The sequence below is a fragment of the Gekko japonicus genome, unplaced genomic scaffold (genome assembly GCF_001447785.1).
Source record: "Gekko japonicus isolate JY-2015 unplaced genomic scaffold, Gekko_japonicus_V1.1 scaffold467, whole genome shotgun sequence".
In the NCBI taxonomy this organism is placed as follows: Eukaryota; Metazoa; Chordata; class Lepidosauria; order Squamata; family Gekkonidae; genus Gekko; species Gekko japonicus.
In genome coordinates, this window is record NW_015169787.1 from 815997 (window position 1) to 827981 (window position 11985).

The following is an 11985-nucleotide window of genomic DNA, read 5'->3' on the forward strand; positions in this document are numbered from 1 at the left end:
GTATAAAATCTACGACCTCAACAAAGAGAAATCAAGGTAATGCTTTTCTTCACTATTTGTAGTAAGATGAGAAGGCTACAACTTTCTCATTCATATTCAGGCTTAGATTTGATATCCAATCAATCAATAAACCTTTAATGACATATACAACCTTAAAAATCAAAGAGAGAAAATGACACAATCAACTAAAAGTCTAGGTTAATCATAAAATCATGAAATGGACTTTCCCAAATTTTTCACTCTCATCACGTCAACTAAAAAATTGGCCACTGCCACAGTAATCTCTGCTGTTACATCGTTCAATAGAAATTGGCATTTTATTTCATTGGAAAGGTGATGTTTACCATGCAACCAAGTGTTTAACCATTTTTCCCTAGCAGATGCATGCCACAAACAGTCTAACAATATGTGATCAATTGAATCAAGAGAGTTAGAACCGCAGTCACATCTCCGTTCATGCTTAGGAATATTTTGAAACCTACCATACAGTAGTTTTGATGGAAAGGCATTTACTCGAGCAAGAGAAAACGCTCTCCGGTGGCTAGGGCTATCAAGATTATACAAATACAGGGGGATACATCCCACAACATTCTTAAGACTTAATGTAGCTGAAGAACAGACAGGGGGATGAAGGGGCTGCAGTTTTTGAAGTTCAATATCTACCAGCCTCTGTTTGATTGTTTGGAAGATATACACTTCAGAGGAGAAAGCTAGCTTCTCCAAGGAGAGGCCCAAATATCTTATTTTGGTTCGAATATTATAGTCCCAAGAGGTACTATGAATTTCCTTTAACAGAAAAGACAAAAGCGAACCATCTTCAATGTTAAAATATAATTTAAGCCAGTAACGGACCGTTAACACCCATGTCTTGGTTTCAATCAAACTAAGTCCTAATTCAGAGCACAATGCATGGTAAGAGACAATACATTTTATTAAAACTTCAAAGATTTTTCTGCAAAGTTGGGGGGTTCCAATCGAAAAATCTCTTTTCTCTCAGCATGGGCTGAATCCGCAGATTTAGCTGTCTGCAGATCTGCCCACACTGGAGAAAAAGATATGTAGATAGGTATGTAAATAATCAGAAGAATGTGGTCAGTGGTGCAGAAATCATGAGGATCCTACAATGTCACAAACAGAGAAAGATATTACCTCAGCTTCACAAAGAGCAATCCTAAATAGGTCAGCTCAGTATCATGCTCAGGTCCATTCAATGGGGCTCCCTCCCAGGAAAATGTTCTTAGAATTGCACTGACAATTACTGTAACCATCTCCTACCACAAACAATACAAAATTAGCATGTATTATCTAAGGCTGGGATAACAGAAATCAGTTTAATTTGAATATTAGACCTTTAATTTGCAAGTGAGCAGCCTAAAATGGAATGAGAAGGTGCAAAACCTGTAACCACCTCTCTCTCTCTCTCTCTCTCTCTCTCTCTCTCTCTCTCTCTCTCTCTCCACTTTTTAGATCTATAAAGGCAACGTAGAGTTTCTTGGAGCCTACTTTCATATATTTCTCAGACAAGGCTGATAAAATTAAACAGTGGTCCAAGGTTGATTTATTTTTAGAGAATCCAATTTGTTCAGGGCCAATAATATTTTTTTCTTTTACCCAACTACGCAATCGCTGCTCAAGATGTTTAGCATATAGTTTGCCCATTACAGAAAGAAGGCTAATAGGTCGGTAATTACCCGGGATTTTAGGATCCCCTTTCTTGTAGAGTGGAATTATTATTGAGTTGATTTGATATCCTAACAGTGGTATGGGAGTTTCGTTCTCATAGTTCAATTCCACACTGTTCTGGAAACTTCTAGTTGGAGGATGCAGATGGGTGAGAAAAATGATATGGTTCCTTATCATGCTGGTGTTAACCTACAAGGTGAAGTTAGCATGGTAATGAGCTGTCTAATTCTGCCTTCCACATACTAACCATCTGCAGTACTGTTAATGTGCTGGGATAGGAACAAACTATATTTTAAAGTAACCCAGGCATTATTAAGGTCTCAGTGCCAAAACTCTACTACAGTAACTTAATATTTGATTGGTAAAGGCTTCAGTAACATGGGACATTGACAGATTGCTCTTAACTGTACACCCTACCATGTGTCTCCTCGATCTGTGCCCATCGGGGCTAATTAAAGCTGGTCATGGTGGGTTTCGAGGTGCCCTAGGGGAGATTATCAACAGATCCCTCTTGGAGGGTCAGTTCTCTGGGATACGTAAGGAGGCTGTGGTCCATCCCCTCTTGAAAAAAAATATCTTTGGATCCGGCTGAATTGGCTAACTACCGGCCAGTTTCCAACTTGCCCTATTTGGGCAAGTTAATTAAGAGGGCCATGGCAGTCCAGTTACAGAGCTTTTTGGATGACACTTCCACTTTAGACTTTAGACCCCTTCCAGTCTGGTTTTTGCCTGGGACGTGGGATGGAGACAGCACTGGTCACCCTCATGGACAACCTCAGGAGGCACCTGGATTGAGGTGGATCGGCAGTGCTGTTGTTGCTGGACCTGTCAGCAGTGTTTGACACGGTTGACCATCAGCTACTGATCCACCGCCTTGCCGACTCTGGAATTCAGGGGCTTGCCTTGCAATGGCTTGCATTCTTTCTTCAGGGTCGGGGACAAAGGGTGGCACTAGGGGAACAGCTGTCCCAAAGGCATCCACTGACCTGTGGCGTGCCTCAAGGGGTGGTACTTTCCCCGATGTTGTTCAACATCTATATGCGCCCCCTTGCCCAGATTGCCCAGAGGCATAGGCTAGGATGTCACCAATATGTGGATGACACCCAGCTCTGTTGTTGGGTGGCCAGTCTGACTCTACACCAGAAGATCTGGACTGGGCGTTACAAGCCTTGGCTGGTTGGCTTAGACTGAGTCGACTGAAACTGAATCTGACAAAGATGGAGGTCCTGTGCCTGAGCCAGGGTGGCCTGAGGGTAGGGATCCCACTCCCAACCTTTGATGGGGTGCAGTTGATGCCAGCGCCGGAGGTTAGGAGTCTAACGATAGACGCCCAGGTTGTAGCCACTGCCAAGTTGGCCTTTTACCATCTCCAGGTGATCAGGCGGTTCCCTTCCTCAAATGCAACGACTTGGCAACAGTGATCCATGTGATGGTCACCTCTCTATGTGATGGTCACCTCTCTAATGCTCTCTACTTGGGGATGCCCTTGTCTCAAATCTGGAAGCTGCAGGTGGTGCAAAATGCTGTGGCCAGGCTGTTGATGGGTCTCTCCATGTGGGAGCACATCCAGCCTGTGCTGAAAGCATTGCACTGGCTACCAATAGCATACCGGATTCACTTCAAGGTACTGTTTTTGACCTTTAAAGCCCTTTACGGTCGGGGTCCTGCATACCTGAGGAACCACCTTTCCCCATACGTTCCCCAGAGAGCACTGCATTCAGGGGTCCAAAACCAGCAGGCCCTCCTAGGCCCCAAAGAGGTCAGGCTGGCAATAACCAGGGCCAGGGACTTCTCGGTGGCAGCTCTGTACTGGTGGAATGAGCTCCCAGAGGAGATCAGAGCCCTGTGGGACCTTTTACAGTTTCACAGGGATTGTAAGACGGAGCTCTTCCACCAGGCTTTTGATTAGGAGCCACCTTAAATACCGAGGAGTGACCTGGTTTTACCATCTTTAGCCTGGTTCATGGCACAGATTAGTAGATCTATCCGAGCAGATATGTGTATACCATCAGGACTATCCCCTAAGTAGTGGTGTAGCTTAATCTAGAATTTTTCTCTCCTGAACTTTACTTGAGTATTGTTCCAGCACTTTATTCTCCTGCACTTTACTTGAGTATTGTTCCAGCACTTTAGGAAAATGTTTATGGTTGTTTTATATATAATTTATGGTTGTTTTATGTATGATTTTAACTATATTTATATATGCATTTTTATGTAAGCCGCCGTGAGCTTGCCTTGCAGGGAGGGTGGGGTATAAATCGAATAAATAAATAAATAAATGTTGTTCTTAACATTAATCAATGATTATTTTTCTTACAGAGATTCAAATGAATCTATGAGGCTTGTTGCGCCAGGTAGGTATTCGTTTGCTATAATTTTGGCATATGCATGCACTAAATGGATTTTTACCTGGCTCATTGTAAGGCCAATGCAACATTACTTAAACTTGAATCAGACTTCTCGATGGGACCAGATAAGTATGATAACCGCACAGAATTCACAGGACGGTTCTATCCCTGAGCTGTTCAGTAGCTAAATAAATACCTTTCCTCCCTGTAATCTGCCTGTTTCCTCTTTTACCCTTAGTTGGTATAAGAAACTGCATTGTCCGTTGCTTCCATGGATTCCTGTTTTCTTCTAAATTCTTACTGGACCTATCTGTAAACTTAAAAATGACAAAATGACAGATAATTGCTCCTCTATTTTGCTTATCTTAAGCTTTCTCAGCACAAGACATGAAACAACTAGGCTCTCTCTCATAGAATCGATGTATGAGTTTTAGGGTACCCATAGGCTATCTGAAGGCAAATTCTTAGATTCTGCTTGTCAGGGGCTCAGGCCCTAAACAGTGCCTGGATGAAACCACACATGGGAGCTTTCCTTTGAGAGAGAGAGAGAGAGAGAGAGAGAATATATATATATTGTTCATAAAAGTGTGCCCCCTATCTGCGGAGACCTATATCTGTGGATTGGGGCCACACTTTCACTAAACAGATGTTTCTGCAAACTTTGAGGGACCTCCAGGTTTGCAGAAAAATCTAACATAAAAAATGGTGGGGTTAAATTCAGACAACACATTTACCTTTAACGATTCTGGCAGTGGCGACTGCTGAGGCAGAACCCCAGGAGCCACCGGGCTCAGAGCCCTGGAGACTGCAGCCGCAACTGGTGAGCTGCCAAAAGCAGTGTGTGTGTGTGTGTGTGTATGGGGAGCGGCAGGAGGGAAGCTGAGGCAGACCCACCCGGAGAAGCTCAGGGTGAGCCACTGAGAGCCGCAAGGGGAGGGGCAGCTGCCAAGTGTGGCGACTGGGGACAGGGAAGCCTTGGTGGGCTCTGGGAGAGCCAGTGGGAGTGGCTATGGGGCGACCATTGGTGGAGGGGACAGAAAGAGAGAGGAAAAAAGAGTGCTGGGGTGAGGAAGAAGAAAGAGAGTGCTGAGAGGGGCAGACAAGAGAGAGTGTGATGAAGTGGGGGGCAGAAAGAGAGAAAAAGAGTGATTGGGGTAGGGGGCAGAAAGTGAAAGAGAGTGATATGGTAGCAGACAGAGAGAGTAACAGGCATGGGGGAGAAAATAAGAGATGTGGTAGCAGGATGTAAAAAGAGTGGGAAGCAGAGAAGTAGGGGAAGAAGGGAGGAAACAAAAGGGTGGAATGCCCCCTCCTCACAAGTTTCTTGCAGGGTATTTGCAGGTAATTGCAAATATATATTTGACAATTATTGCTACTTTCATTATGGATCAAACAGGGTTTCCCCCCTTGTCCTCACAAGACAATCCATTGTTTCTTTAATCTACCCTTGATGTAAAGCACTGGTGTTTTTTTCACAGAGGGTTCTATCTATCCCTAGCATTCCAAGGAAACTCATGAGCAGATTCTTCACAAAGGATTATTCCTTGTGAGGGACCAGAAACAGTGAATAAGCTTCCCTGGGAAAGAACAATTACTTATCTTTTCCTGTGTAGTTGGTATATTCTGTCTTGCATTCTCAGTTACTTCTGGGAGGCCTAGTGAGCTTTGCCAGAGGTCTACATGAATTGACCTTGCATATTTGAGCATGCCCAAATTGGCATGGTCTGTGAGGCAAATAGAAGTTCTTCTGCAGACAAATGGTCAGGCTCTCTGACAGTAGGAAGTTTGAGAACCACTACTGGAGAGTATAATTGCATGGAGTATATAATTGCATAGGGCACATTACTTTTTGGAGCTCTGTTATTCATTCACTGCGGCGTTAGCATGTAGGGATAAATGCACATACTTTGAGAGACGGAGTCACATTATGTGAATGCATTACTTGATGAATTCAAGTTTAACTTCATGCATGTAATGACATTTCTGCAAACATATTATGACTCCATGCAGCATGCATTTAAACAGGTATTTGCATTATGCCTATTAAACACAGCAAAATTGGTAACTACATGGGGGTTTTTGTATTTTTTAAAAAAGATGATGACAAGCAACTGATGAATATAGAGCCAATTCCTGCAGAGTTGTTATGGGAAAGCTATAAAAGAAAGATAGCAGATGAAGGAAGACTTTTCCTGGATGAATTTCAGGTTGGTATTCTGTTAAATATGTAAGCCAACCTTATGTTAGTACTGTTGGTGTTGGTTTCCTTTGGGGTTGGGAAGATATATCTTTAGATCCAAGATCTTCTAGATGCAAGCTTCATGGAAACAGCCATATAGAGAGGCAGATGTCAAGAGATTCCTGGTCAAGAATAAAGTTTCATCATCCAGAAGAATGAAAGTTTAATCAGAAGAGCAACTTTCTCAATAAACTGAGAGACATATTTCCAAACTACTCACATGTACATACTCACATTACTTGATTAATCTGATGACATTATTTTGTGGAGAAAAGAAAGAAGTATGGTGTCATTGCATGGTCCAAATGGCCATGTTGTGTGTGCACTATGACTCAGTGCTAACAAAAGATTTCATTTCCAAAAAGCTGTTTTTCTTTATTGGCTAGTTTTGCTGAATCATTGAGGCCCATTTGAGTGATGTGTAGCCTTTTCAGCTATGTCAAACTGAGTAGAAAGCCAACAATTAAAACTTAAGCTATAAATAATATGTAAAAATACATGTATCTATTTGTAAAGAATCAGAAAACACATAGGGGCCCAATTATACCTCATGTAAAAATACCAAAATCATATATACACACCAGGGCCAATGGACTTGACTTGACACATTTCAGCCTATTAGGGCCTTCTTCAGAGGTCAAACACAACAAGGAACAAATTGGCTTATACCATGATACATGGGGTTGCCAGGTCCAAATTTCTCCCCGGCAGGGGGATTAGGGGGCATTCCAGGAGGGGTGTGGACATCCCTGATGTGATGACATCACACAGAGTGATGCCATCATGCCCTGGATGCAGCTCGCCCATGCCCCCACCTTTTCCCAACCATTTAAAGGGAACCTTCCCTTTAAATGCTTGGGGGGGAGGAAGCGAGAGCCAAGTATGCCTGCCCTGCAAGAGGGGATCTCTCCTCTTGCAAGGCAGGAGCCAGCAGCACCCACTTGAAAAGAGCGGGTGCCAGGTGCTCCTGCCCTACAAAAGGGGATCTCTCCTCTTGCAAGGCAGGAGCCAGTAGCCCCTGCCTCTCCCCAGCAGTGTTTAAAGACTTCCTTTAAATGCTGCTGAGAGGTGGTGGAGGGAGGCCGGGTGGTCCTAATACAATACAATTATACAGCTGTAAAAAATGTGAAATTAAATACATATAATAAAATGAATAAACAATGCCTATAGTATTGGTGAAGGTTTCCCATGCTTGAAAGCCAGTCGAATCCGACTCTAGGGTTGCGGTGCTCATCTCCGTTTCCAAGCCGAAGAACCAGCGCTGTCCAAATGCCGAGGTGCACGGAACACCGTTACTTTCCGATGGAAGCAGTACCTATTTAAAAAAGGTAAAGGTTCCCTTGCTCGAAAGCCAGTCGAATCCGACTCTAGGGTTGCGGTGCTCATCTCCGTTTCCAAGCCGAAGAACCAGCGCTGTCCAAAGACGTTTCCGTGGTCATGTGGCCGGCATGACTAAACACCAAGGCACACTGAACGCTGTTACCTTCCCACCGAAGTGGTCCCTATTTATCTACTTGCAATTTCTTGCTTTCGAACTGCTAGGTCGGCAGGAGCTGGAACTAGAGATGGGAGCTCACTCCATCATGCAGCACCCAGGTCTCGAACTGCTGAACTACTGACCTTCCACAGCCTGCAGTTCAGCGGGCCAGAGAGGGGCGCTCACTCCGTCACGCAGCACTCGGGTCTCAAACTGCAGAACTACAGACCTTCCGATCTGCAGCTAAGCATCTTAACCTCTGAGCCACCGCAGCCCCTCAAGCAATGCCTACATTATACTTTAAAGACATATTAACTTACTTCCAGAGTGAAATTACTAGACATAGAATGAAAGCATAATGAGGCCTAATAATATATTGCCTTATGGTTTAAAATGTGATGCTGTATGGGGGACGTGCAATCACATGACAATCTCAAGGCATTCCACAAGGATTGCATCATCTAACACCTCATATAAAGTCTCCAGCACTTCTGTCTATCAAGACTGCTCTTTGCTAAAGGGACAGCCTTGCTGAGGACACTTTGGCTTGGACTGAACAGCTATTGAAAGGCACCTTCTGGACCAGAAGTAACAAATTTTGAATTCAGCTTCAAAATTTTAGTTTCCATTCGTTAATATTTCTTTTGCTTCCAGATTAATATCAGTGAAATATCATTTGGCATATGATTGGGTCTTGGGAGGCCTCATTTACACTTTCATTCTGTGCCTGGTAATGGTGAAATTCGAAAAGTGCAACTCTGCAAACGAGTAAGACCAACTGCCTGTACTTGTGCACTCTTGGTTGTGGCCACCCCCTAATGGAATGGCCTGCCTGAGGAGAGCAGGAGGGCTCCCATGCTTCTACTCTTCCGCAGAATAAGTATAATGAAGTTGTTCGGGGGGGGGGACGACCAGGGGTCTATTCGGGGGGGATCGCGGGGGATCACAGTTCCCCCAGGTGAGGTGCGGGGGCGGGGCACACGATGAAGCCCCGCCCCCTGCTTCTGGCCGCCGCGCTTCCGGCCCTCATTCAGCCAGGAGGAGGTAGGAGAAGAGGGAGGGTAAGTTGCTTCCTCCCCTCCTCTCCCCACCCCTGCCTGCCTGCGGCCTGGGAGGGCCTTGGCGGGGCTTCCTCACACTCCCGCCGGCCTTGCAGGTCCACCGCCGGGCCCCCAACACTTCCGGTGATGTCAGGGGGTGTGGCATATGCTAATGAGTTATGCTAATGAGTTCCCCTAGGTCTTTTTCTACGAAATGACCCCTGGGGACAACGACATTTTTATGATGACAATAGTGCTGTAGTAAAATGGCATTGTTCAGAAGGATGCTTTTACAAAGGGACAAGGCTGCTGTTTGTGGCAATGTTTTTACAGCATTATCTGCTTTTACAGCATTCGCTTCAAACATCCATAATCCAGTTTTTTTCTTATGTCATATTTTACACTGTTGTTTATTGTGCTAGCTTCTAATTTGGTAATCCAGTCATAGTAGACTATTTATTAAGTCTTCTACGGTTCTTACTGCATTGTATTTAATTTTGTAATCTGCTTTGGATCTCAGCAAGAAAGGCAGACTATAAAGTAAATAAATAAATTCAAGTTGGAATGGTCTTGTTTTGCAGAGCATTCCCAGAGTTTTCAGTAAATTTTCTATAAGAGATGCACGCAAACCGTACAATCAGAACAAGAACCGCTATGTCGATATCCTCCCTTGTAAGTAGACATTACAAATAAAGCTTTTCATGCCAGTTATTTATGCTCCACATTCTTCCTGATACAATACCAAACTGAGAGTTTTGAGACAAACTTCCTTTTTTCTCTATCTTTGTGTCTGATTATCTGCATGAAAAGATGACTATAACCGTGTGGAGCTCTCTTCAATCATCAGTGATCCAGGTTCCGAATACATAAATGCCAGCCATATTGATGTGAGTGGTTTCTGTTAACTACATTCTTAATGTCCAAAATGAGAAATTGTTGTTGATTTATCTTGGTAAGTACATGCTAATGTTAAAATCTCTTGGCAGTTAAGTACAGAGTGACAATATATTACTTTCTATCATAGGGTTTCAAAGAACCGAGAAAATACATTGCTGCCCAAGGTAATGTATTCTTTTCTTTTTTTGTTCTGCCTACCTGAAATCTTGCAGGAATGTAAAACTTGTGTACTTAACTTGTGTGGTTTTGACATCATATGGGAATAAATTAATGATGATAATGACCTCATCAAACAGGTATAATAAGCTGTAGTTGGGAAAAATCTAATTATGTACAATTATATCTTTTTACTTTGTTTACACAGCTGGTGCCCTTATTTATTGATTGATTTATTTCTTATTTTATTAAATTAGACTTTTAGACTGCCCTTTGTTGTCTATCCCAAATTATTACTGGGTTAAACAATAAAGACATGGTCCAGCCAGAGTTCAGCAGTTTTGGGCACCAGTAATTTCAGTTGAAGGGAGTTAATCATATGCTTAACATTTTATTATTGAAGTAAGTGATTTAGAGAGCAATCCTAAGCAAGTCTACTCTGAATTCTACTAAAGTCTATTCAATAGGGCTTACTCCCAGGAAAGTGCTCTTAGGATTGCATTGTTAGTGTGCAGCCCTTTGCAGAGTTGCCCGTTGAAATAATGGATTTAGACTGGAGTAATTCCATACAAGATTGTGCTATTAAAAATTCTTACCTTGGATGGAATGTTTCTATGGTAATCCAGACTTTAAAATACCAAATGATTTAAGAAATCGCCCCATCTCAAGAAGGATATCATAAAACTGGAAAAGATGCAATAAAATGCAGCCAAAATGAGCAAGAGGTTGGAGACCTTAGCTAAAATAAAAAGCTAATCAATTACAAAAACAAACATTAAAAACAATTGTAGCATTAATGTAATGACATTGAAGAATTACCCAAAGTCAAGTGTTTTTGAAATAACCTAAAGAGGAACAAAACAAGGCTCTTTGAATATTAGCAGAGAACTTAAAATGTACAGGCGTGTGTATCCTTACTAAATGGACCTTCCTTGGTCAGAGACAGTGTGCTTCTGAACACAGTTGCTGTGAGGAACAGCAACAGCAGGAGGTTTGGGCATCTATGACTTGTTCACAGGCCTTCTGGGAACATGGGGTTGGCTATTGTAGGAAAACTGAACGTAAGATGGGAAGGGTATAAAGACATTCTGTTTCCAGACCGAGAAACTAGGGAGTTAATTTTCACACTCTACAAGCGTCTTTTCTCTATATACTTTTGTTTTATCATTGAGGTTTTTGGGACCACTTGTTCTCAATGAGGGCAAAGCTTGGACTCAGGATGCCACCCAGCATTCACTTGGCCTATTATGAAGGAATTGTAGGCTTGAAGGAACCACATACTCGCCTTGATGAAACAACTAAGAAACAGGTTTATTTCAGTGGTAGGCGTGGCTTGGCTGTTTCCTTTTCTCCAGCATTACGGTAACAGAGTTACAGGAGAGCTGGGGCCTATGAAAGTATAACAGTACAAAACATGTTTCTTGTTGGACTGATTCATATAACATGAAACAGAAAGGCTTTTAACAGTTCTGCAGGCAACAGCACTTTATTACACAGAACAGATAGGCGTTCCCCTTTTTGACAGGAAGAGCTTCTAAGGGACTCCCTGCCTAACCAGCAGATCTTCTAACTTACCCATCAGTAAACTGCCAAATTCCTCTCTTTTTTATTTTTACATTCCAATCTACTATTTGAATGTGATTGGCTGAGGATCCTGGAGGGCGAAACTTGAAACTATCCATCACAAAGGGTTATTGGTCTAATTCAGCAGGGCTCTTCTTTCATTACTTCCACCAGGTCCCAAAGATGAGACAATGGATGATTTCTGGAGAATGATCTGGGAGCAAAAGGCAACAGTTATTGTCATGGTGACTCGCTGTGAAGAAGGAAACAGGGTGAGACGAAGAAGCGCATTATATTGGTGTTGCCACTGTAAAGTACTTTCCTTAGGCCTTATGATTTTACAGTACATCTTTGCCACCACAGTCGGATTGAAGAGACGGACACCAATATGGATTTAACAAAGGCCACTTTATTAATTATTTATAATCGAACAACTGGCAAGGGGCTGCTAAAATGTACTGAGGAATATGACTGGTGTCAAACTCCTGACCACCTTCATTTCATTCTGGGCGATGCACCTTCCCCGATCTCGAGCCACCCAATGTAGCTTTCGACCAGCAGCTTGGCATATTTAGGAGAACC

At 42.9% G+C, this 11985-nt stretch overlaps 1 protein-coding gene across 1 annotated transcript in view; it reads left to right on the plus strand.

Moving 5' to 3' along the window:
* PTPRC (protein tyrosine phosphatase, receptor type C) overlaps positions 1-11985 on the plus strand; it is a 118984-nt gene that overhangs the window by 84838 nt on the left and 22161 nt on the right. The window contains exons 12-18 of the mRNA XM_015416947.1: positions 9-36; positions 4003-4037; positions 6129-6238; positions 9369-9459; positions 9598-9674; positions 9812-9848; positions 11578-11675. Coding sequence (XP_015272433.1) covers positions 9-36; positions 4003-4037; positions 6129-6238; positions 9369-9459; positions 9598-9674; positions 9812-9848; positions 11578-11675 — 476 coding nt within the window. The remainder of the gene's footprint in view (positions 1-8; positions 37-4002; positions 4038-6128; positions 6239-9368; positions 9460-9597; positions 9675-9811; positions 9849-11577; positions 11676-11985) is intronic.